The sequence below is a fragment of the Lynx rufus genome, unplaced genomic scaffold, assembly GCF_022079265.1.
Source record: "Lynx rufus isolate CCGP_SWC_20201006 ecotype Redwood Valley unplaced genomic scaffold, mLynRuf1.p SCAF_6, whole genome shotgun sequence".
Taxonomy (NCBI): Eukaryota; Metazoa; Chordata; class Mammalia; order Carnivora; family Felidae; genus Lynx; species Lynx rufus.
The window spans coordinates 115,421,733-115,447,981 of NW_025814878.1; the positions used below are offsets into that span (position 1 = coordinate 115,421,733).

Genomic DNA, 26,249 nt, shown 5'->3' on the forward strand with positions numbered 1-26,249 from the left:
ATGGGATCACTCAGGGACAGATGAAAAATAGAAGAGGCCCAGAGATTGCACCATGGACACCACAGTGGTACAAAGTTGAGGAGACGAGAAGTCACCAGCAGGGAAGGGAGGTCTGAGGGAATAAGAGAGGCTCCAAGTCTCCTGAACTATATAATCACAAGTAATCTCTCAGGGTGGGCCAACTGTTGTGCATTTCTACATCTACCGTGAGCATCTTCTCTGTGTTTGGGCACATTATCAAGGCCCAGCTCAGAGATGGATCCTATCTTAAGGTCAAAAGTCCCCAGGACTAAAGTGTGAATGATTGACAAGTTTATCCTCCTCAGGGGATATACAATATAAGAAGAGTCAGTTGAGTAAAACAAACCTCTATTTGATGGGATGTTGTAAGGAATGAGGTCACTTTACACCAGAAAGAACTTTCTGTGTCTCCTGGGACAGAGAAACAAGCTCTTAGGAAAGCATCAATACTCCTTTGGACGGTAAGATCCTAAAGGCCAGGGAGAGTGTCTGTGACCCAAGCACAGCTCATAACACCTGAACACGTGCATGCTGTCTTCCTTAGGCAGGGATAAGGCAAGAAGTGGGCTGTGCACTTTCTTGACAATGTCTTCTTTTTTAATGTTTATTTATTTTTGAGAGAGAATGACAGACAGAGTGCAAGTGGGGGAGAGGCAGAGAGAGCGGGAGACACAGAACCCGAAGAAGGCTCCAGGCTCCGAGCTGTAAGCACAGAGCCCGACTCACGGCTCGAACTCACGAACCACAAGATCATGACCTGAGCCGAAATCGGGTGCTCAACTTACTGAGCCACCCAGGTGCCCCAACTTTTTTTTTATGTTTACTTATTATTGTGTGTGTGTGAGAGAGAGAGAGAGCGAGAGAGAGAGAGAGAGAGAGAGAGCAGGGGAGGGGCAGAGAGAGAAGGAGACAGAGAATCCCAAGCAGGCTTCTATCCACCAGTGCAGAGCCTGACACAGTACTTGGGCTCATGAACCACGAGATCATGACCTGAACTGAAATCAAGATTTGGACACTTAACTAACTGAGCCACCCATACATCCCACTGACACTGTCTTTAAACTCAGCTTCTGCCCTATCACACCCCACGTCCCCCTTCGACCCAACACTCCCTTTCTGTCTCTGTTATCCTTTCATTGTCTCAAGCTGAAGCCTAGTGCACTAGCCTCCTTTTTCACACACACACACAAAAAATGTGGGGTCAAGAATATGGAAGAAATGGAGAGTTTCATTTTTTCCACTCAGGTCTTCATAGTTCCGTGAGAAGCGTAGTGTCCCTTCTTATTTTCCTTTCCCTTCTCACAAACATCAAATCTCACCCCGTCCACCAGTCAACAAACCAGAAGGTAGCAAAAGGAGAGACTTTTCACACTAGGTTTCTTCTGCCCAAGACTCCATCCTCAGAGCTGCCACCAACTAACAAAGATGATGGGAAAGTGGCAATGACATAAACAGGACAACGGGACAGAAACACACACAGGAAACTCACGAAGAAGAAACAAGAATAGCCACTAAATAGATGAAAATAATGTCAGCTCTCCAACAAGCACAACTGAAAACAATAAGAGACACCATTTCACCTGTCAAAGTGGTAGGTATTCCGATTCTGATCAGCAGGGTCGGCGAGAATAAGGACATGCACAGACACTTCGGCCCAGGTGCGGTCCTGTGCTGCTTTCTGGAGAATGACTCGGCAACACTTAGATACGAAAACCTTTCCAAATAAGCTTATCCTTTGACGCTTTGACTCAGTGGTTTCACTTCTAGGAATTCGGCCTATGGAATCACTTAGGCAACCATGCAAATATGTATGTTCAAGAATATTTACTGCAGCATGCCTTACCGTAATTTTAAGGATTGAGATCCAACTAAATGCCCCCACAATGGGAAACTCGATTCAATGAACGAGGGTTCATCAAGCAGTGGGATACTTGTCAACCATTAAGAATGATGTTAGCCCATGGTTCTTCTGGTGTGCTGCGTTGAGAAGGCTATAGCCTCACGTTGGTGGTATTCCTGGCCCAAAATGAGTAAACTGAAGAAACATCAGACATACCTAAATTTAGAAACAACCTACAAAATAGCTGACCTGTATTCTTCAAACCTGTTAATATAATAAAAGGCAAAGTTCGTCTAAGCAATTGTATCCATATTAAAGGATACAGAAAAGACGTGATGATTAAGTGCAAGGCATGATCCTGGACCAAGAAAAAAAATTCAGTATGAAGGACATTATGGGGCAATTGGCAGATTTGGAACATGGACAGTAGATTAGATAATACTATTGTATCAACTTAAGTTTCCCAATTTTGATAGTTGTACTGTAGTTATATAAAACATGTTCTTGTTCTTAAGACATTCATACCCGTGTTTTTATAAGTAAAGGAATATCTTGTGTACAACTTACTCTCAAGTGGTTCAGAAAAAAATACTGTGTATTTAGAGAAATAATGATAAAGCAGATGTGGTCATGATGCCAGTTGGTGAATCTGAGTGAAGAGTATCCTGGAATTATATTCTTGCCCCTTTGCTGTGAGCTTTAAATTATTTCCAAATAAGAGTTTTATTTTTTTATACGAAATTTATTGTCAAATTGGTTTCCATACAACACCCAGTGCTCATCCCAAAAGATGCCCTCTTCAATGCCCATCACCTACCCTTCCCTCCCTCCCACCGCCCACACCCATCAACCCTCAGTTTGTTCTCAGTTTTTAAGAGTCTCTTATGCTAATAAAAAAGAGTTTTAAAAAGGGAAGGTACTCCGGGCACACCAGCCTGCAGCTTTGGGTACCACAGTGCTGGGGCTGTGCATGGCTATTGATAACACCTCCAGCCACCCGACTCTCAGCTCTCTGTGCTACTAAGGAAACTCAGTGTGTGACTGACCCTGGAGCTGTCCTGGGTTGACTCGAAAAAGGTAGGATGAGTCAGGGAAATGAATTCTCTTTTGTCGTTTTATTTACTCCAGTTCTGAACTCAGAAACTGACATTCCGTACATCTCAGAGATCTCTGTGGTAGAGAAAGGGAAGGGAACCTACCTAAATATAGAGTTTGCGCTGGATAATCCAGACTGCACATTTCAGTACCGACAACGTCCATTTATCATTGATATTGGTTTTATACGTTTCCCAACAAAGGAAGGCCAAGATTTCCCCCAGAACCAGCCCAGTAACTTGCCCATTCCCCCAGAGGAGAAAACTAAGTCCCCAGCAAGGGCCAAGGTAATGGCTAGGAGTGCCCTGCATTCCCACTGCCAAGGTTAGTGGTTTCGATTTATAGAAAGTTGCAGAGTGTCCAAGAAGCACGGATACTAACCTGGAATAGAAGATGCCTCAGCACCCCACACCTCTGTTCCAGGCCCTGACCCTCCCAGGGCAAGGGTAAGCCACCTTGTCATTCTCATCTCTACAAAGGGGAGACCACACAACAACAGAAGGGCTGGGACTGAACCCAGAACACCCCCCCCCCCCGCCGGGTGCTCCCGTCCTGTTCACCTGCCACACCATCCCACTCCCCCTCTCCCCAGGGGTTGTCAGGGACAGAAGGCCCCTCCCTCATCCCCCTCAATGTTGTTCCACTCCTCCCCCTCCCATCACTAGGGTGTCCAGGACATTGTGTGACTCAGGAAACAGCTCAGACGTGAGGCTTGCAGTGGGCAGAGGAGGAGGAAGGGGCCTTGGGAGCAGAGGAGGTGGCTCCTGCCTCGGTTGAGGGCTCTGAGGGTCCTTGCCTGAGGAGGCAGAGGATCTGGGTGTGGGGCGGTGCCCTGGAATGCAGCCCCCTTCACTGCTGCTGCTGCTGCTGCTGCTGTGTCACTCAGTCGTCAAGACCAGAGGTGAGGCATGGGGTAGGAGAGGTGACAGGACCCATCCTCCTTAAGAGGGTGTTGATGGGTTGGGGGCGGAGGGCCAAGCCCCATGCTTTGACAGGACACCGGGTGGAAGAGAATCTCACCACCATCACCCCCCAAACACAGGGAGAGAAGACTCTGCTGCTGCAGCTGCACAAACCAAGGCTTTGGGGCCTGTGCCAGGGGCGGTGACTGTCTGGGGAATGGGTGGGAGGGTGCCCGCCTCAGAGAGAACCCAGTTGGCCTTAGTGCTGGCAGACAGCAGGCTCTTGCAATCACATTTAGGAGGTAAAGAGGGAAAAAGACTGGCCACCTGCTAGGGAAGGCGATGAGGAAAAAGCAGGAGATGGAGACATGGGAAGGTCAAGGGCTGACCAAGTCCCTTTCCCGGTCCAGCTGTCCCCACCCCCCGGATGGCTCAATGCTGGGCCCTTCCGGGAGGAAATCCCTTCAATGCCTCAGCCATTCACCTTCCAGGAGTCCCCTGGGCCCCCCTCCTGAGCCCTGTTGTCTCCATTCCAAGGGATGGAGCCTGAGGCTGGACTTGGAAGGCTGGATAATAAACAGGAAAAGGGGTGGGGATTAGGAGCTGAGAGGATCCCCAGGCCTGGGATGGGGGCTGGGCGATGCCAGGGCAAGAACACCACTCCCCTAGGGATCAGGCAAGTGCAGAAGTGGTGGTGGCTGAGAGCACGTGTGGGGCTGCTGCAGGCAGCAAAGCACCCAGAGAAATCTGGGAGCACAGCGCTCCCCACTCCTATGCCTTCCTCATCTCCATCCCTAGTGCTTCGGTGTGGGGACTTCCCAGAACCCTGTGCCAACGGAGGCACCTGCCTGAGCCTATCTCAGGGACAAGGGAGCTGCCAGTGAGTTCTCCTGGGAGTGGGAGACCAGAAACGGGGAGGGAGAGCTGGGGAGGAGGAGGGACTGGGAAGGAAGGACAAAGGGAGGAGGTAAAGGCACTAAAGGGAAACAAATGAAGGCAAAGGAAGGGAGGTGGGAGAGAAGGCAAAGAGGACCCAGTGACTTAAGTTTCCACTCTCCTCCCTTGCTCAGGTGTGCCCCTGGCTTCCTGGGTGAGACATGCCAGTTTCCTGACCCCTGCCAGGATGGCCAGCTCTGCCAGAATGGGGGCAGCTGCCAAGCTCTGCTTCCCACCCTCCCAGGCTCCCCCAGCCTTCCCTCTCCCTTGGCCCCCAGCTTCTCCTGCACCTGCCCCTCTGGCTTCACTGGCCAGAGGTGCCAGGCCCAACTCAAGGACCCCTGTTCTTCCTTCTGTTCCAAAATGGGCCGCTGCCACATCCAGGCCTCAGGCCGCCCACGATGTTCCTGTCTGCCTGGATGGACAGGTGAGCACTGCAGTGGTGGGGAGGAGGGGACAGGCAGGAACACTGGACCGGGAAGTGGGGTGGGAAAGATGGAACTGGAGTCTGCAAAACAGCCAGCCCCTTTGAGGACAGAGGCTGTGAGAATCAACAAGCCCTCTGGCTGACCATTGACCCGAGACACATTCACCAGCATGGCTGTACCAATGGTTAAAACGTTGAAGTGTTTTCCAACCCGTTAGTAAATGGCTACTGCCATAGCCCCCATAGTGCCCCAGCCTGGCCCCTCGACCCAGTAACTAGAGGGTTAATGCCTAGCACAAGGCAGGGAGAGGGGAACCTCCTAGATTCTGCATAATGGGCATCTGGCCTTTATTCTTCCAAGTAGGAGCCCATAACAGCACCTGGAAAGACTGTGGTGGTGGGAGGTGTAATGGGGGTGGAAGGGATCTGACCCAGAGAGAGGAACGGGTATCAAGGCAAGGAAGAGGGGTGCAACCCGGGGGCGAGGGTGTGGGACCCCTGGTGGGCAGGGCGTCCTAGCCCGGGGAAGCAGTCAGGGGTATGGGACAGAGGTGAGAGCCCCTGGAGAGGAAGGCTCCTCTGATCTACCAGGAGGGAGGGGACTGGACAGGGCAGTGAAGACCACACGGGGAGGAAAGTGATCTGTGAGGGGTGGACTAGAAGAGCAAGGCTTCTCAAACGTGGCAAGGCACAGCAATCACCTGGAAAGCCTGCAACATACTGGTGCCCACGTCCCAGAAAGGCTGCTTTAGTGGGCCTGGGGTGGGCCCAGGCATGGAGATATTTTGAGTGCCTGGGTAATTCTGAGGATTTGGGGGTGGGAGGCCAGCCTCTCGTGGTGTGACAACAAGGAGGACTGTCAATGGCAACTTGCCAGGCCTTGTGCTTCAGAGCAGCGGCCCACGTGTCCAGTGCCAGCTCTGCCACCGATGAGACGCGCGCCCTTGCATCAGGTAGTTAAGCTCTCTGCATCCTCAGTTGCCAGCTGATGTCCACACTTCATAACGTTGTCGAGAGGAGGAAAGGGAGTGATGTTCAGGAGGTGGTCACTTAGCCCAGTGCCAGCCGCCACCACCGCTGTTGCCACTGGGGGGAACATGTGAGACGTCTGTCTCCTTATCATTATCTGCAACACTGTACCCACCTAAAGATTAGGAAATCCAGACAAGAGAGGCCAGACACACCTGAGGGCACACAGCGGTGGTGGCACAGCAAGGTGCCGAGTCTGGAGGCCAGCTGCTTTTCTCCTCCCCACCAAGGAAAGGCCACCAAATTTGGAAGGACACTGTGTCTCAGGTCTGCTCAGCAGGGCCAGCCTGCAATACTCCCACCAACAACGACAGCTCCCATTTTCCAGAATGCCAAAACTGAGGCAAGGGGTGGTGGAGCAGGGCAAAAAGCGTATGGGAACAAAGAGAAGGCAACATGAAAATCAGACACAGATACTCCGGAGTGAGAGCTGGATTCTCCCAGTGGAGCGGGGGGCGGGGATTGAACAGCGCCCTCTGTCCTCTGCCTCAGGTGAGCAGTGCCAGCTTCGGGACTTCTGCTCAGCCAATCCCTGCGTCAATGGAGGGGTGTGTCTGGCCACATACCCCCAGATCCAGTGCCGCTGCCCACCTGGCTTCGAGGGTCATGCCTGCGAACATGATATCAATGAGTGTTTCCTGGACCCAGGGCCCTGCCCCAAAGGCACTTCCTGCCATAACACCTTGGGATCTTTCTGGTGTCACTGCCCCACTGGGCAGGAGGGTCCACGCTGTGAGCTCCAGCCAGGACCCTGCCCCCCTTCGGGCTGTCCCAATGGGGGCACCTGTCAGCTGGTTCCAGGGAGAGACTCCACCCTCCACCTCTGCCTCTGCCCCCAAGGTGCGTCCTCACCTCTGCCACCCCTCTCTCGGGGCAGGGAGGTCCCCTTCCCTTCGCTAATCCCATGACCCTGTCAGGTTTCAGAGGCCCGAGCTGTGAGGTGAATCCAGATGACTGTGCTGGGCACCAGTGTCAGAACGGGGGCACTTGCCTGGATGGGCTGAGCACCTACACGTGCCTCTGCCCAGGGGCCTGGACAGGTGAGTCGTTTAAGCCAAGTCCATGGCACCCGTGGCCCATATGATCAGCCCCTAGCCTCCCCTCCTCACAGGGCTCCCAACTCCAGCCTTTGTCCCCTTCCCATCCCGTCCCCCACAGGCTGGGATTGCTCCGAAGATGTGGATGAATGTGAGGCTCAGGGTCCCCCTCGCTGCCAAAATGGGGGCACCTGCCAGAACTCAGCTGGCAGCTTCCATTGTGTGTGTGTGAGCGGCTGGGGAGGCACAGGCTGTGAAGAGAACCTAGACGACTGTGTTGCTGCCACCTGTGCCCCGGGAGCCACCTGCATCGATCGTGTGGGCTCCTTCTCCTGCCTTTGCCCACCTGGCCGCACAGGTGTGACAGAGGGCTCGGGGAGGTGGCCGTGAGGATGGCAAGTGACAGAAGCATAAGGGGGGCAGCTGGGATCCTCAAGCGGCCCCAGAGCCTCATGCCCATCCTGCCCTCCAGGACTCCTGTGCCACATGGAGGACATGTGCCTGAGCCAGCCATGCCACGGGGAAGCCCAGTGCAGCACCAATCCCCTGACAGGCTCTCCACTCTGCCTGTGTCAGCCTGGCTACTCGGGGCCCACCTGCCACCAGGACCTGGACGAGTGTCAGATGGGTAAGGCACCCCCACATCAGATCCTCTCTGAGTCCCAAACAGCCTCTGCAAATTGTTTTTCAAATTAAAAATACAATCATCTCTTTTTTCCCAATTTTGTCCCGATTTGGCAATTCTTCCCTACACGGTCTTCTCACCAGTGCTTAGCCCTCCGGGCCCCACTTAGTCCTCGTCTGTGTTAAAGACACCAGCCCTTTCTCCGATGTGTTCATTCTGCCACAAGCAGGCCCTCGTGCCTTCCCTGGCAGTCTGGCCTCCTTGCCCTTCTGCCCTGGGCCCCTGTGAACTTCTGACCCCTCTCCTCCTAGCCCAGCAAGGCCCCAGTCCCTGTGAACACGGCGGCTCTTGCCTCAACACCCCTGGCTCCTTTGACTGCCTCTGTCCCCCTGGCTACACGGGCTCCCGCTGCGAGGCTGATCACAATGAGTGCCTGTCCCAGCCCTGCCATCTAGGCAGCACCTGCCTGGACCTGCTTGCCACCTTCCACTGCCTCTGCCCACCAGGTACTAGATGGATGGGGCCCTGAGTAGAGGACACAGGGGACTAATCCTGAACCCACTAGGCATGACCCCTCCAGAACATACATAGCCCCAGGCCAGTTGGGATCAGCTATCAAAGAATACCTCTTTCTCATCTCCCCACCCAAGATGAACACTCTGGGAAACCCATGGCCTCTAGGAGAAGGGCAGCCACAGATGGTACTGAGGTTGTACACTGCTCAACTCTGGGGGTGAGAGGAGAGCATTCACTTCATGGTCATTGTAAAGTGCGCAGCCTGGTCCACTGTACACAGAGGCCCATCAAGGAAGAGCAGAACAACAGCAGCCTCGGCTCAGGCCAACTCAGAATGTTCCTCCTAATCACAGAAACTCTCCCCTGTAGAGACTGAGTAAATCCTTAAAATCCCAAAGGGCCTGTATGCTTGAATTTGGTACAATAGAAAAAAAAAAAAAAAAGTGCCACAAGGCTGCACCTACCTCCAAGTTACTTTTAAGGGAGACAGGTCTCCCCAGGGGTATAGTGACCAACCCGATATCAGGAAGCTGAATGAAACCAAAAAAATAATAGCTTACTTTCTGCCAAGTACCACCTGAACATCTTACATGCATTTTGTCATCTTGGCAATAACCCTCTAAGGTCAGTATTGTTACTGTGCCCATTTTACAAGAAACAGACACAGAGAGATTAAGTGAGTTGTCCAGCCAGTAAGTGGCATGGCCAGGATTCAAACCCAAGGCTTCAGTAGATTTAACCACTACACCAAACAGCCTTCCTAAACTGAGCAGCATCCAAGGAAAAAAGCTGAGAAAACCATGCAGTCCTCCAAGGGACAAGGTCATAGATACCAAGGAACTTCAGAAGCAGAATCCCCAGGCAAGAAGTGGGAGGCAGCCGAGGTCTAGAGGCTGATCCAGCTTCAGTTCAGGGTGAGACTACGGATACCAGGACAAGCCCAAAGATACAGGACAAATATGTGACCAACAAGCTACCCAAATGCCCTTCAAATACCCCCCTTGGGGACTCCTGGTCTCCCTGGCACAGAAGCCTGCTGGGGTAGAACAAGAGGCATGACTCACCTCCAAGCAGATGCCCATTTGTTTCATTTGACCTTGAGGACCTCCAGGCTCATTAGCCCAGCCCAGTGAGCCTGCCATCTGGGCACAGAGAATGGCACCCAAAGGTACTTCCTTGCTGCCCCCTCGGGTCCCAGCAGGTGCCCTGCTCCCTGAGCTTTCACATTTAAAGGGGGCAGAGCCACACACAGCAGAGCAGCAGGACCGCAGGCTCATCGCCCCAACCTTCAGGCAGACAGCACCCAGGGAGGGTTCTAGAACCCTGGTCCTCCTGGGCAGAAGGGGTGAGCAGCCCGGGCAGGGCTCAGCCTGCACCACATCTCCATGTCCCAGGCTTAGAAGGGCAGCTCTGTGAGGTGGAGACAGACGAGTGTGCCTCTGCTCCTTGCCTGAACCAGGCTGACTGCCAGGACCTCCTCAACGGCTTCCTGTGTGTCTGCCTGCCTGGTGAGTACAGATTCCACTCCAGTCCTTCAGCCCAGCCCCCTGAACCACAGTGCAGGCCCGGCAATCCCAAACCTTTTGAAGTTCACCCTGGCTTGGCCAACGAGGCTCCCATTTCTCCCAACTCCTCTGCTCCCCCAACTCTCTTCTGTTACATCCCAAACCTTCCTCGCGTACTCATCCACCTTTATCTCTGTCCTGCCAAATTACCCAAATCGTCCTTTCTGGCCCTCCTCCAGAGTCCACTTGTGGGGATCCCAGGCTGGTCTTGGCACTGCTCACCCTGGATGCAGGGAAAACTGCCCCCGGCCTTCCTTCTCCACCATTCTCGATCCCTCTGTTCCCTGCTGTGACGATAACAGATGTTTCTTGAATATTTGCTCCAGGCCAGGCACTTGGCTGTGTACTTTTCAGGCATTACCTCATTTAATCCTTTCAATGACACCATAAGGTAGGTTCTATTATTCCCCTTTTACAGAAGAGGACACTGCAGCCTAGAGAGCTTGAGTAACTTGCCCAAAGTCACACAACTGGCAGGTGCTGAACATCATCCTCTTGTCACCTCCACCTGCCCCAGGTGTCTTCTCTGGGAAGCCCCCCAGATTCACTTTTCCTGGTGAGGGGAGGGGCCACGACTTGCATTTATGCTTTTGATACATAGTATTTTCACCATTCATACACACAGCCAGTTATACCTTCTTTATATAAAGAATGAAGTTACGAAGATATGCTGTTATGTTCTGAAATTCGAATCACTCTTTGAGCAGCCCCCAGATTGGTACCTTCATTATATAATGATACATGCAGATGAACCTCCAAACCAAGCCATTTGAAACAAGATTCTCTTCACTGCAATTCATAGCAATGTTATTTCTGTCTGTGTAAATAGAAGGTTAAATATCGGCATTAACTCTAAATTTCTTGTTTGAATCCATGAAATCATACCTGTACATCTCAGTCACAAATATTTGTAACAAACTCCCTGATGAATCCAAAGTCACAAAAGAAAGAAAAAGAAGGAAAGGTGAGGAGAGGAGAGGAGAGGAGAGGAGAGGAGAGGAGAGGAGAGGAGAGGAGAGGAGAGGAAATGAAAGGAAACGAAAGGAAAAAAAGGAAACGAAAGATAACCTTTACCATCTCTCCCCACTTACTCCTTGCCCCCCAGGATTCACTGGCTCCCGGTGTGAGGAGGACATCAATGAGTGTGGAAGCTCTCCCTGTGCCAACGGTGGGCAGTGCCAGGACCAGCCTGGATCATTCCATTGCGAGTGTCTTCCAGGTAGACCAGTGCTCAAACACTGGAGGGAAGAGTGGGGCCAAGTGCAGACTCCCCTGCAGGTCCCTGACCCTCCTGCTGTGCCATAGGCTTTGAAGGCCCTCGCTGTCAGGCCGAGGTGGATGAGTGTCTGAGTGGCCCATGCCCCACTGGAGCAAGCTGCCTGGATCTCCCAGGAGCCTTCTTTTGCCTCTGCCCCTCTGGCTTCACAGGTAAGCAGGGGAGGTGTTAGAAAGGACTGGCAGGATAGTTGAGTCCATTAGGGGTGGAGCAGAGGTCATTGCTGGATATTCAAGGGTTGGACTGTAAAAAGAGAATGAGAATGGAATCCCTTCAAATTATTCAATGCAAAACCTGCACAACCTGAGGCTGACAGCAGGTGTTATTTACAGGGCCCACACTGGGCCCAACATGAATGGTGTGATTAGGGCTCAGAAACAGGATGGGGTTCAAGAGGAAGCCATTCATTTCCTTATTTAGAATGTATTAAGTGCCCACTATGCACAGCCAGACACAGACACAAGCTGGTAAGAGACCTGTTCTCCTCAAGTGGCTTTAAATCTAGTGCACAGAGACCAAGAAGTCTCCTGTTGGTTACAGCCACAGGTGCTCTGAGAGAGACTGCACAGGATTCTATAAAAGCACAAAGGACCAGCCAACCAGACTAGAGATGAGAAGGCTTCATGAGGAGGTAATGGCTGAGCTGAGTCTGGAAGAATGAGTAGGAGTTTGTCAAGACAGAATGATTACATGTTTTAGCTGCAGGTAACTGCATTGCGAAATGATGCCATGCAGGACCCTGTGTGCCATTCTGAGGAAGTTAGACAGTATCCTGAGGCAACAGGGAGCCACTGAAGGACAGGCTCGTGGGGAGTGAGCAAGTCATATGTAAAAAGTGGCTTTGGCCCCATCAAGGACATAGAGGGACTCTGTTTTCCCTGTGACCCATCTCCCCACCCCAGGTCATCTCTGTGAGGTTCCCCTGTGTGCCCCCAACCTGTGCCAGCCCAAGCAAAAATGCCAAGATCAGGAAGACAAGGCCCACTGCCTCTGCCCTGACGGAAGCCCTGGCTGTGCCCCCGTTGAGGACAACTGCACCTGCCACCACGGACACTGCCAGAGGTAACCTTCCACTGTCCTCTGGGTCCTCCTCAGCTAGGCCAGGGGGAGACAACCAGGGAGGGGTGAGTCTGCAAGAAATGACCAATAGGGAAGAAGAAGGAAATGGCCAAGTTCAGAGGTCAAAGCCAAGGTGAGGGATCCACTAGTGAGTGCTATCCCGTGAGGGGAGAGTTCATAAATAACAGGAGAAACGGAGGGCTAGAGGGTCAGAACAGGAAGAAAAACATGAAATCGCAGGGCCAATTAATCATACATTAGAGGGGTACCTGGGTGGTTCAGTCGGTGGAGCGTCCGACTTCGGCTCAGGTCACGATCTCACAGTTCATGAGTTCAGGCCCCGCGTCCAAGCTGTGCTGACAGCTCGGAGCCTGGAGCCTGCTTCAGATCCTGTGTCTCCCTCTCTCTCTCTGCCCTTCTCCCACTCTCATTCTGTCTCTCTCTCTCTCAAAAATAAAAAATTAAAAAATTTGAAAAAAAATCATACATTAGACAATTATTGAACATCTACTATGTGTGGATCCTTTTCCAGGCACTGGAGGAATAGCACAAAACGAAAGAGACAAAGTGTCTGTTCTCATGGAGCTCTCATTCTAATGAGGAAAGACAGATAATAAACAAATTATAGAAGAAATGTATATACATATTCATACATATAGTTGGAGAAAACAAGCAAGAGGCAGGTATGGAAGGGGGACAATGCTGAGAACAGAGCCACTGAAGAAGGGGACCAGAGTCTCAGGGCCAAAAAAAAGAAGAGATCAGAGGGCTGGATGGCTCAGTTGGTTCAATGTCCAACTCTTGACCTCAGCTCAGGATGTGATCTCAGGTTGGTGAGTTCAGGTCCCACGTTGGGCTCCAGGCTGGATTGGACTCCGGAATGGGCGTGAAGCCTACTTAAAAACAGAAGAGGTGCCTGGATGGCTCAGTCAGTTAAGCATCTGACTTCGGCTCAAGTTGTGATCTCACGGCTGACAGCTCAGAGCCTGGAGCCAGCCTCAAATTCTGTGTCTTCCTCTCTCTCTGCCCCTCCCCCACTCACACCCTGTCTCTCTCTTTCTCTCTCTCTCTCTCTCTCTCTCTCAAAAATGAACATGAAAAAGAAAAAAAAAAGTCATAGGGGTCTAACCAATGATGAGGAGTGGGGAGGGGAGAAGAAAAAATCTCCAGAAGAAGAAAAACACCCTTCTTTTTCTCGTTATGACCAGATCCTCATGTGTGTGTGATGTGGGATGGACAGGACCAGAATGTGAAGCAGAGCTAGGGGGCTGCATCTCGACACCCTGTGCGCATGGGGGGACCTGCCACCCCCAGCCCTCGGGCTACAACTGTACCTGCCCCACAGGCTACACAGGTGAGACCCTTCCCAAACCACAGACATTCTGGGCTGGCCACCTCTAACCAAGAGCAAGACCAGTAGAGGCATGTGTCCTAGGCCTCTGGGTCTTGGTCACCACCAAGGAGAACTGGGCATGTGCTGCAGGGACCACAGGCGATATGCAGGAGGTGGTAAGAAAAGAAAAGAGGTTGGATGGAAGACAAAAGGGATGGGGATGAGGAAAAGGAAGGGGAGATAAGTGGAGGAAGACAGAGAGAAGAGGATGCCCTTTCTCAGACCCCACTCATTTCCCTCAGGCCCCACCTGCAGCGAGGAGCTAACGGCTTGTCACTCAGGGCCCTGTCTCAACGGTGGCTCCTGTAGCCCCAGCCCTGGGGGCTATTCCTGCACCTGCCCTCGGAGCCACACTGGGCCCCGCTGCCAGACAAGCACTGACCACTGTGCCTCTGGTGAGTACCTACCATGTTCTGGGGCTGGGCCACAGGTGGATGGAGGAACTGGTCAGGGGGTGTTGGTGCCGTCTGATAAAAATCCACTGGCCACCACGAGCTGCAGTTTTGATGGGGGCAGCAGGCAGTGCGTGTATGTCCTGTGCGGGGTGTGACTAAGGTCACAGGCCAGGTATGGGTCAGGAACCCAACCCCTCACAGCCTCCTCTCTCCAGCCCCGTGCCTCAATGGGGCTACCTGTGTGAACAGGCCTGGCACCTCCTCCTGCCTCTGTGCTGCGGGCTTCCAAGGCCCACGCTGTGAGGGAAGGACCCGTCCTAGCTGTGCAGACAAGTGAGCAAAGACCCCTAGAGGAAGGGAAGGGGCCCCTCAGCCTTCCCACCCTTCCTGTCCATCTCCTCTGGGGCTCCAGGCTGCCTTGAATTCCACATCCCACATCCTTTCACTATGACTCCCTTTCTGGTTTCCTATCTCATCACCGCGTCACACACTCCCTCCCCTTTGGTTGCCGGGACTGCCTCCCACCATGCCTTGTCTCTGTCCTGTCCAGCCCCTGTAGGAACAGGGCAACCTGCCAAGATGGCCCTCAGGGTCCCCACTGCCTCTGCCCCCCTGGCTACACAGGAGACAGCTGCCAGGTGAGGGGTGCTGAGCCAAGTGTGCTGAGGAGGGCGGTGGCTGAAGGGCTCTAGTGGGAGGGTCTCAGGGACTAGAAGAGCAGGGAGCTTGGGAAGGTAACCACATGAAAGGGGGTGTGGAATCTGGGAGTTGAGCTCTAGCTTGAAGTTTGCATGGAGTAGAAATGAGGAAAGGATTTCTGATCCCAGGAACTGTTCTGGGATGTGGGGGTGGGGGAGGGAGGCTATCACCTGGCCCCAGACCATTCAGGAGAGAGCTTGACAGGTAAGGATTTTGAGCAGCTGGCAGAAGACCATCTCTGGGCCTGAACACATGACACTCAGTCTTGCCCCATGCTCTCTCCTAAACCTCAGACTCTGGTGGACATCTGTGCCCAGAAGCCCTGTCCACACAATTCCCACTGCCTCCAGACTGGGCCTTCCTTCCAGTGCCTGTGCCTCCAGGGATGGACCGGGCCTCTCTGCAACCTTCCGCTGTCCTCCTGCCAGAAGGCCGCTTTGAGCCAAGGTACTAACCCAAGGACCAACTGGGGAACAGATGAAGAGAGAAAGGGTGTCCCTCTCTACCCGATCCCTAAGGGCATCCACATACAACCTTTGACCAAAACAACGAACTAAGAGTCAAAATAACAGACCAACCACTACTGCTGATTCTATAGCTCAGCCCTCCTATCACCATGCTCAAAGCAACACAAGCAACACCAACCAACCCAGACAACAAGACTCCAGTTTATCACAACCACTGAGACATAACTCCATGTGAAGCAACTCAACTCTGTCACCATCATCATAACTCAGCTAGAATGGATCACACTTAACCCAACTTCACTCAACTGCTGCTCCCAATCATTTTCATGTTATGCCAACCCCCTTGTGAAAGAATACCCACCGCCTCATTCAAATGAGGTTTAATATAAGCAGAACTCAGGAAAGAGACTACTGGGGGGTTAGGGGATGGGAATTACAGTGAGAGAACATCACAGGATGCCAATTCAGGGGACAGACTTAAGCACCTAAAGTTTCCGCTGAGTTCTTTCTTCCTTGAGACTTGTTTTAAGCCAAGAATACAGTTGCTTATAATGCTCTAATAAGTTTCACAAGAGGTATCTCTCTCCATTCTGGCAGAACAGGCAGGAGGGGGATCTTGATGTCTTAACCTCTTCAGCACCAGAATTTATTGACTCCTCAGGCTCCAAGTGGCCTCCACCCACCCCAGGAATGTCAGTGATCCCCATGAGCCTCTTTGCTCTGTGTCTGGGGCCCCTGAGAACCTAACTTGGCTTTATCTATCCCTGTTTGCCTTTCTTCTCAGGCACAGAAGTTTCTTCCCTGTGCCAGAATGGAGGTCTCTGCATCGACAGTGGCTCCTCCTATTTCTGCCACTGCCCCCCTGGATTCCAAGGCAGCGTATGTCAGGACAGGGTGAACCCATGTGAGTCCAGGCCCTGCCAACATGGGGCCACGTGCATGGCCCAGCCCACTGGGTATCTCTGCCAGGTAAGCCGGTCTAGAGGACAGCAGTAGGGGAGACAAGCATGGGTGGATGTGGGAAAAGCAGTTGAGGGGGCGTGTAGTGATGTATTCATTTCCCTTTCCTTTACCCACATACCCAACCGACCACCAAGACATGCCATTTTGCCTCCTAAATCTTTCTCAATTCTGTCCTTCCTCCTTCACCCTTTGTCCCACTGCCTCAGTCTAGGCCTTTGCTGCCTTCCACCCTCCTCCACACATGGAGCACCCTCCTATTGTCCCTGCCTCCCCACTTGTCCACCTATAGGCTCAACCTTTATTCCACTACCAGGGTGCTCTGTTGAAAACGTTAAGCTGACCTGTCACTCCCCTGCTTAAAACCCTTAGTGGCTGCCCACCTCTTTTTAAAACGAAAAAAAAAATTTTTTAATGTTTATTTTTGACAGAGAGAGACAGAGCATGAGCGGGGGAGGGGCAGAGAGCGAGGGAGACACAGAATCCAAAGCAGGCTCCAGGCTCTGAGTTGTTAGCACAGAGCCTGACACGGGGCTCGAACTCACAGACCGTGAGATCATGACCTGACCCTAAGTTGGACGCCCAACTGACTGAGCCACCCAGGCCCCCATTGTGGCTCTTTGATAGTGAAATCTAAGGCCAGCGTGACCCAGCCTTGCCTGCTTCTTAGGTCTCATGTCCCCACATCCCCGCCCTCCTACTCTCTGCTCCAGCTGCTGTTGGCTTCCCTACACACCCCTTATACTGGCTCTCCAGTGTCCTTCCCCACCCACTTCCACTGGACGGTGCTCAAGAGGTGCCTTCCTCAGGGAAATGTCCCTAACTTCTCTCCAGACTGGGTGTGGGCCTCTCCCTGGTGGTTCAGATCACTGAGCAGAAGAGGCAAAGCTGGGATTCAAGTCCAAGCAGCCTGATGCCTGTACTCAGAAGGCTGACTTTGGATAAAAGGTGTGATGCAAATCCCCCAACCATCCTCTTTAACTTTTTAATTGTATTCTTTAACTTTTTATTATGACCATTTTCAAACACACAACAGCAGTGTACTAATTAGTAGCAAACACCCCTTCACCCAACACTCAGCTTTACCTCCCCTTTCCTGAGACTCCTTCCCTCCGATATCTCCAAGATACACCCTCACCCGCTTCTCCCAGCCCTCCAGCCACTCCTCACACTCTCTGTAATTCTCTTTTGCTCCACCTTTCTGAAGCCTGGTACTGCATTCTTACATGCTCTCCTTCCTCTTGCAAGAACTCAGCACATGGTACAGACCTCATCAATGACCCTTCTCCCACTAGCAGAAAGGTAAACAATTGGAAAATGGCTAAGGGTACTGGTTATGAAGTCACAGACTTGCACTGAATCCCAGCTCTGCCACCTGCTAGCCGAGTCATGCAGTCTTTCCAGGAATCATTTGCCTTTTCTGTAAAGTGAGAATCAAATGAGATAATTCACATACAAGTTTGTTGGGAGGGTTTTATGAGCTTATGTATGGAAATCATGCAATAAATGCTAGCTGTCTCTGGTTTACTGAGAACGTCATGGAAGCAGGGATGAGTTCTAATTTTCTTCATGTTCCTAGTGCCTACAACAGTGCCTGGCACAAAGCAGGCATTCAATAAACACTTACAAATTAATTAAGAAAGCATGGCAGAGCCTGGCTGTCAGGCGTGTGATTGAGGGAGGGGGGTCTTACCAAAAACAGAACTATGTTTAATAGCATTGTATCATAAGATGGTTTGGGACTGCTGGAGTGGTTAAATTGCCCACTATTGAACAAGGGTACAGCATGGAGTTGAGATACAAGGGTGAAGCTACGCAGGGCTGTGATGGATGATCAGTTGAGTGATACTCTGAACTGGAAGGTAGGGAAGGGATTGGGCAGACTGTCTTGAGCTGGCTCCCCTGTACTGTTGAGATGGGCTGGATTATTGGTTCCCTGTCTGACCCTCTTTGCCGGCAGTGTGCCCCAGGCTACAATGGACAGAACTGCTCAAAGGAATCCAACGCTTGTCAATCCCAGCCCTGTCACAACCATGGGACCTGCACCCCCAAACCTGGGGGCTTCTACTGCACCTGCCCTCCAGGTTTTGTGGGGCTGCGCTGTGAAGGGGACGTAGATGAGTGTCTGGACCAGCCCTGCCACCCCCCAGGCACTGCAGCCTGCCACTCTCTGGCCAATGCCTTCTACTGCCAATGTCTGCCTGGATACACGGGTGAGGCCTGGGAGGGTGTGTGTAGGCATCTCTGTGGCACAGCTGAGTTGACAACCCCCACCCACAAGGCAGCCTAGTCATCATGTCCATCCCCCTGCCTCCCCACCCCAGGGAATATGCCCCAGGATCCCTTCCTGTGCAGGTAGTACTGGGTCAATTCCCAGTAATGAGCTAGGAAGGGGGCAATGACTGAAGTAGCGTATGACGTCTAACCCCACCCTCCACAGGCCAGTGGTGTGAAGTGGAGACAGACCCTTGCCAGAGCCAGCCCTGCTCCAACGGAGGGTCTTGTGAGACAACAGCAGGACCACCCCTGGGTTTCACCTGCCACTGCCTCCAGGTAAGTAACCACAAAGCAGTCTTCTCTGTTTCCCCCAACACTGGTGCCAGGTGAGAATGCCTGAGTGGGATCCTAGAGGGGAGTCTAGGGAGCACTGGAGTGGGAATTAGTGATGAGAACCAGCCCATGTTAATGGCGATGAGTGGCTCTCAGAAGCAGTTCAAGGGGGCAGGCAGGATCAGGTGTTAGCATGAATGGATTTTCAGAAATCATTGGCACTGCCTAAGGTAAAGCCCCAGAGTCAAGCTGGGTGACCTTGAGTAAGTTCTTTTACGTGTGTGCGCGCGCGCGCGCGCACGCGTGGACCTCAGATGCATGAAATCAGGTTAATCATAAGCCTTTGTTCATGATACACTATCATCATTGGTTTGTGCATGGCCTTCTTTTTATTATTCTTACAACATAATACCCAGGAACCTAACCTAAGAATTACAACAGTAACGATGACTCACATGTACTTATATCTTCCTCTATCATCTTCCCCTTCCAGAGAAAGAGAGTTTATCACCCTATGTCCAAGGACTAAGATAATATTCATTTAATACCACTCTATTAAGTGTTTAGTCTTCCAGGTTGTTGCACACAGCGGTGGTTCGTCCGTTTTCACTGTGTAATATGTCATTATGTGAAAAAACCATGGGCCATGGTTTCAACATCTATAAAATGACTTGATATAAACCTGATGTTCTCTGAGGCCCCTTCCAGATATGAGATTCTAGGGCCATCTGTGTTATCTTAACCTGAGAGTTTGCTTGGGGGGGAGTGGGAAGAATAATACGAGGCCCTTCCCCAACATCTCTCTCCTCTCCACAGGGTTTTGAGGGCCCCACCTGCAACCACAGAGCCCCCTCCTGTGGCCACCACCACTGCCACCACGGTGGCCTGTGTCTGCCCTCCCCCAAGCCTGGCTTCCCACCCCGCTGTGCCTGCCTCAATGGCTACGGGGGCCCTGACTGCCTGACCCCACCTGCTCCTCATGGCTGTGGCCCTCCTTCTCCATGCCTACACAATGGCAGTTGCTCAGAGATCCCTGGGCTGGGGTCCCCAGCCTTCCGATGCTCCTGCCCTCCCAGCTCTCCAGGGCCCCGGTGTCAGAGGCCTGGAGCAAAGGGATGTGAGGGCAGAGGTGGAGATGGGGCCTGTGATGCTGGCTGCAGCGGCCCTGGAGGAAATTGGGATGGGGGAGACTGCTCCCTGGGGGTCCCGGACCCCTGGAAGGGCTGTCCTTCCCACTCCCAGTGTTGGCTTCTCTTCCGGGATGGGCAGTGCCACCCACAGTGTGACTCTGCAGAGTGTCTGTTTGATGGCTACGACTGTGAGACTCCTCCAGCCTGCACGTGAGCCTAAAACCCTGACTTCAGGTTGGGGGTGGGGAGGCCTCTAAGTTACAGTGTGACCACAGCCTCAGGCTCCAGGCAGTTTCCACCCTTGATGACCATTGCCAAGTAGGGGTGGAAGACACTAGGCTCCAGCCCAGGGGAATAGGGCAGCATCAATATTTAACATGGGGACCAGGAAGGAGGGCACTGCCTCTGTCTGGGCTCCTAAGAGTTGTGAGAGCTCTGGCCTCAAGCCTCTCTAAGACCTGTTGCCATGGAGTATCTCCCCTAACAACCAGCACCCCTGAGGGAAAAGGTCTTTGGACTCTCCTTCAGGGAGACAGGAGAGCTTGGGAGGGTAGGGAGAAGGGACAGTCTTAGGAAACAAGGGTGTCATAGACATTAGAGTGTCTCAACTACCTACCACCCAGGGCCTGACTAAGCCCATTGCTCTGGAGCTGTACCCACTTAGCAACCTGTGCCCTAGAGGCAGTGGAATATCAGGCATCTCTCTGGAATGAAGAAGGGGGTCAAGTTTCTTTGGGGATCCTGAGTCCCTCTCTCCTCACCCCGCAGTCCAGCCTATGACCAGTACTGCCGTGATCACTTCCACAACGAGCACTGCGAGAAAGGCTGCAACACTGCAGAATGTGGCTGGGATGGGGGTGACTGCAGGCCCAAAGATGGAGATTCAGAATGGGGGCCCTCCCTGGCCCTGCTGGTGGTGCTGAGTCCCCCAGCCCTGGACCAGCAGCTGCTTGCCCTGGCCCGGGTGCTATCCCTGACTCTGAGAGTGGGGCTCTGGGTAAGGAAGGACAGTGATGGCAAGGACATGGTGTACCCCTATCCTGGGGCCCAGGCCGAAGAGGAGCTAGTAGGAACCCTGGATCCCTCTCATCAGGAGAGAGCAGCCCCTCAAACACAGCCTGGGGGCAAGGAGACAGACTCTCTCAGCACTGGGTAAGAAGGCCGGGCAGGAGGATGGCGCAGACACTAGTGTTTTAATGGGTGGAGGGAAGGGAGCCAGCAAGCAACACACAGGACTCTAAGGCGCCTCCCCCACAGGTTTGTGGTAGTGATGGGTGTGGATTTGTCCCGCTGTGGCCCTGACCACCCTGCATCCCGCTGTCCCTGGGACCCTGGGCTCCTGCTCCGCTTCCTTGCTGCAATGGCTGCAGTGGGGGCCCTGGAGCACCTACTGCCAGGACCGCTGCTGGCTGCCCATCCTCGTGCTGGCACTGGTAGGTGACCCCCTGTCATTTCCGCTGACTTTGCTCCCAGACCCCCTTTCATGCCAGCAACGAGCAATGGAGGCCAAATGACATGGGATTGCAGGGACCCCAAATGTTCTGTGTGGAGACTTTACCCTCATGAACCTCTCATTCTCTAATTGGATCTCCTCATGACCCATTTGCTCTCCAGTCTCCTCCCTTATTTCCCGAAGTACTTTATCCTAACTTTTACCATAGACCTCCCACAAACCTTGGGTTCTGGTCTATCCTGTCTACTAAGTCCAATCATCCCTCTGCCAAACAGCTCACAGTACATGAAAGAACTCCTATAGCACTTATGAGGTGCCAGACCTTGCTCTAAGCGCTTTATAACATTAACTCATTTAATCCTTGCAACAATGCCACGAGGCAGGTACAATTATTGTTCCCACTTTACAGATGGGGAAACTGAAACAAAAAGAAGTTACTGCACTTGCCCGAAGGTCTCACAGTAGTACTCAGCCTCACCAGAAATGGTCTCTTTTTGTGACTGTGTCTCTCCCACCAGCACCACCAACCAACCAGCTTCCCTGGCCTGTGCTGTGCTCACCAGTGGCTGGGGTGCTCCTCCTAGCCCTTGGGGCTCTTCTCGTCCTTCAGCTCATCCGGCGGCGGCGGCGCCGTGAGCATGGGGCCCTCTGGCTGCCCCCTGGGTTCATTCGAAGGCCTCGAACTCAGCCCACTCCCCGCAGACGCCGGCCTCCCCTGGGTGAAGATAGCATCGGCCTCAAGTAAGAGTGAGGATGAACCCAGGCTCTGGGAAAGACTCTTTCCTGTGGAGACTGATGATCAGAAGTTGATGACAGAGGAAGGGGAGGGGGGAAGGAAGGCTGCTGGAAATCCTGGGGACCCTGAAGGTCCCCTACCCACACACCCCCTTCCAGGACACTGAAGCCAGAGGCAGAAGTTGATGAGGATGGAGTTGTGATGTGCTCAGGCACCAAAGAAGGCGAAGAGGTGGGCCAGGTGAAACCACTGGGACAGAAATGGTCCTGAGGTGATGGTGGAGTTAAAGGGACAAGTCAACTTTCCTTCACTGATCCTTGTTCTGATCCCCAAGGCTGAGGAAATGGCCTCACCCTCCAAGTGCCAGCTCTGTCCTCTGAGGGGTGACTGTCAGGAGCTCCCCCAGGCAGCCATGCTGACTCCTCCCCAGGAATCTGAGATGGATGTCCCTGACGTGGATACCCGTGGGCCTGGTATGTAAGACAACCCAGATCAAGAAAAGGAAAACTCCCTTTGACTCTTCTAGAATCAGAAAGCCTTTTGATATTCGAGCTGAAAAAACTAACCTTAGAGTTAGTGCCTTAGAATTGTGGTTCTCAAAGTGTGGTCCCCAGACAGAAGATTCAGTTTCACCAGGGAAATTGTTAGAAATACAAATTCTCAGGCTCCACTCCAGAGGTATTGACTCAGAAATTCAAGATATTGGGAAATCTGTGTTTTAACCAGCCCTCCAGGTAAGTTTGATCAAGACTCAAGTTTGAGAACCACTGCCCTAGAATGTTAAAGAATTATGCCTACTGGCTCCTTTTACAGATGAGGAAACTGAAGCACAGAGAAAAGTAGAAAAGTCATTTGACTAAAGCCACATAAAATCAAGAGCCAGAGCTGGGCTTCCTGACACTTGAGGCTATGATTCTCCATTAACCTCCAAGTTCTTCTCCTACCCCAGTTACGTCCTTTTGATTGACTTGTCTCCCATCCCTCATGTCTCTCACCCACAGATGGGGTGACAGCCCTGATGTCAGCAGTTTGCTGTGGGGGAGTGGAGTCCAGGACCTCCCAGGGGTCATGGTTGGGAAGCCCTGAACCCTGGGAACCTCTGTTGGGTGGAGGGGCCTGTCCCCAGGCTCACACTGTGGGTACTGGGGAGACACCCCTGCACCTGGCTGCCCGATTCTCCCGGCCAACCGCTGCCCGCCGTCTCCTTGAGGCTGGAGCCAACCCCAACCAGCCAGACCGAGCAGGGCGCACCCCTCTTCACACCGCTGTGGCTGCTGACGCTCGGGAGGTTTGCCAGGTCAGTGCACACTGGGATCGCTAAAGGGAACAGGGGGCAAACTCATAAGTAAACCTGGGCAAAAGCATCCCCTAGGGTTTGGCAGAGAGGAAGGTGATGAGATTGGGGATCTGAAAGGAAAAACAACAGATAACCGAATATGGGTTTGGGGGTGGTTAAGAGTGTGAGGGACCTGAGCTAGCAGTCCAGAACATACCAGGGATCACTGCCCCTCTTTGGCCCCCCAGCTCCTGCTCCGCAGCAGACAGACTGCAGTGGATGCACGGACAGAGGACGGGACCACAGCCCTGATGCTGGCCGCTAGGCTGGCGGTGGAGGACCTGGTTGAAGAACTGATTGCAGCCCAAGCAGATGTGGGGGCCAGAGATAAATGGGGTATGAATCCGGAGAGGTTGGAGTTGTGCTATGGAGAAGTTGCACAGATGGGGTGTGAGTAAGAGGCAAAAAAAAAAAAAAAAAAGCAGCAGCTGAAGGACCAACTGGAGGCTGGGGGATTCCATCCCACCTAGCTGTCAGGGTGGTAAACCTGCGGTGTGGTGTCAGTATAAAACGTCGTCTTCCCCTTTCATCCTGAACAACATACACACACTGCCCTAATCCACTGGAAAATAGGCTGGGGAAGAAGTGTCTGTGAGAAGGGGGAAGGGTCTCGTGGGGGGAGGTCTCCCGGTCCCACCGTGCCCAGAACAATGCCCCATTGTCCCTCCCGCGCGCCGGTGACGTTACTAGAAGCAAGGCTTCCGGCCAACCGGCGGTCACCCAGGCAACACTTCCGCCTTTGAAGTAACCCAGCCAGCCCGAGTAAGTCCTTCCCTCTAAACCAGAATCCGTGGGAAACAGGAACCCAGGCGTCTGGTCCCCAGCCTCTGGGTAACAACCTCCCATGTCGTCCCCTAGGAAAAACCGCGCTGCACTGGGCCGCCGCCGTGAACAACGCCCGGGCCGCCCGCTCCCTTCTCCAGGCCGGAGCCGATAAAGATGCCCAGGACGGCAGGGTTAGACCGAGAGCGGGCTCCCTACAAAAAAAAAGAAAAAGAAAAGAAAGAAAAAGGAAGAGACAGGAAAGAAAGAAAGAAAGAGAAAGAAAGAAAGAAAGAGAAAGAAAGGAAAGAAAGAAAGAAAGAAAGAAAGAAAGAAAGAAAGAAAGAAAGAAAGAAAGAAAGAAAGAAAGAAAGAAAAAGAAAGAGAGAAATTAAGAAAGAAAAGAAAACGAGCGTGAGAGAGGCAGAAATAGCGGAAATGCCACGCAACCTGAATGGGGAGGGGCCAGTCGTCAAGAGAGTGGAGTCCGGAAGGGCCAGCCCTGTGGGCGTGGCCCTCCCTGATCTCGCCCTCTGGCGGTTTCTTGCGGTACAGGAGCAGACGCCGCTGTTCCTGGCGGCCCGAGAAGGGGCGGTGGAAGTAGCTCAACTGCTGCTGGGACTAGGAGCGGCCCGAGGACTGCGGGACCACGCCGGGCTAGCGCCCGGAGACATCGCTCGCCAGCGTAACCACTGGGATCTGCTGACGCTACTGGAGGGGGCGGGGTCACTGGAAGCGCGTCACAAAGCCACGCCCGGCCGCGGGGCGGAAGCCTTCCCGCGCTCGCGTACCGCGTCGGGAAGCTTGCCCCCGCGTCGGGGCGGGGCTCTGCCGCGCAACCGGACGCTGTCAGCTGGGGCTGGTCCGCGTGGGGGCGGAGCATGTCTGCAAACCCAGACTTTGTCATTAGAATGGGCCGCGCGTGGGGGTGGAGCCTATTCGCATTGCCAGAGCCCATCGAAAGGAGCAGGAGGCGGCCTGTCCCCCGGAGGCCGTAGGTTTTCTCCAGGCATGCGCGGGCCTCGGCCCAACCCTGCTGTAGTGCCAGGAAGATCCGGGGCCGCTTCCGGGGGCGGGGGTGGGGCCTCAGCCGACGATTGGCCCTGCGATTGGGTGACCCTGAGAGCCTGCGGCTCCAACACTCCAATCCCGCCTCCTTGCCTTACGCCGTCCCCGGAGCGGGGATCCCCTCAAGTCGCCTGGGATCCTCCAACCCACCAAGTAACAACTTTAAACGCGGGAGGCGAGGGTCAAAAATAGGACGCTACATGAGAGGGATTCTAAAAATGAGCACCCATTAAAGGACAGCCTGGAAACACTCCAGATTTTAAGATTCTGGATCCCCAAAAGTGAGGAGTCAAGAGTATTGTGTCCCTCCCAAAATGACTATGCCCACTCCTCCTCGTCTTACACGTGGAGAAGCTGCAGCCCTGAATGAAGAGGGCCCAGCCCTTCTCCCAGAAAATAAGGGTGAGGAGCTACAGAAGGGTGGAGTGGAACCAATTACTACAAACGTAAAGGATGTAAGTTCTTTCCTGTATACGGTATCCAAAGGAAACCTCTGTCATCTACAAATAGCTGACAAATATTTACAGAGTACCTACTATGTGCCAGGCACTGTGTAGGTGCTGAAGTGTGTGAGCCAAGGGCCACTCCAGCTGATGACTCCTTGCACTTTACCCACTTCCCTCCTCAACAAACCATCCCAGGGATGAAGCGTCATTCTTCTCGCCACCACTATCTATTTAAGAACCTCAAATCTGTCATCCCATAATAAAGCTTATTTGAAGTGTTAACCTGTTTTTGGAAGAGTTGAGTGGAATGGGAAAAAATTCCACTCATGGGAATGGCTGCAAAGAGTCTTCAGAATTTTGTGCTCTAAGAACAAAGGCATCCCTTTAGGGGCCACCTGGGTGGTTCAGTCGGTTAAGCGTCTGACTCGATCACAGGGTCAGGAGTTCAGAGCCCTGCGCTGGGTGTGAAGCCTACGTAGGAAAAAAAAAAAAAAAAAAAAGTCATCTCTTTGGATGGAGGCTTTGA

The 26,249-nt window shown here is 52.9% G+C and overlaps 1 protein-coding gene across 1 annotated transcript; it reads left to right on the forward strand.

Moving 5' to 3' along the window:
* The first annotated feature begins 3,698 nt into the window (after nt 1–3,698).
* On the forward strand, nt 3,699–26,005 carry NOTCH4 (notch receptor 4). The gene is made up of 30 exons (XM_047102936.1): nt 3,699–3,857; nt 4,657–4,738; nt 4,929–5,221; nt 6,743–7,090; nt 7,168–7,290; nt 7,409–7,645; nt 7,760–7,915; nt 8,224–8,418; nt 9,823–9,936; nt 11,099–11,212; nt 11,299–11,421; nt 12,172–12,331; nt 13,537–13,682; nt 13,964–14,116; nt 14,332–14,449; nt 14,667–14,754; nt 15,109–15,262; nt 16,067–16,251; nt 18,203–18,455; nt 18,683–18,795; nt 19,609–20,132; nt 20,691–21,074; nt 21,180–21,355; nt 21,894–22,116; nt 22,270–22,351; nt 22,446–22,584; nt 23,113–23,408; nt 23,636–23,783; nt 24,306–24,403; nt 24,765–26,005. The coding sequence occupies exons 1-30, from the start codon at nt 3,794–3,796 to the stop codon at nt 25,467–25,469; spliced, it is 5,994 nt and encodes a 1,997-aa protein (XP_046958892.1). The 5' UTR covers nt 3,699–3,793; the 3' UTR covers nt 25,470–26,005.
* Nucleotides 26,006–26,249: the final 244 nt, after the last annotated feature.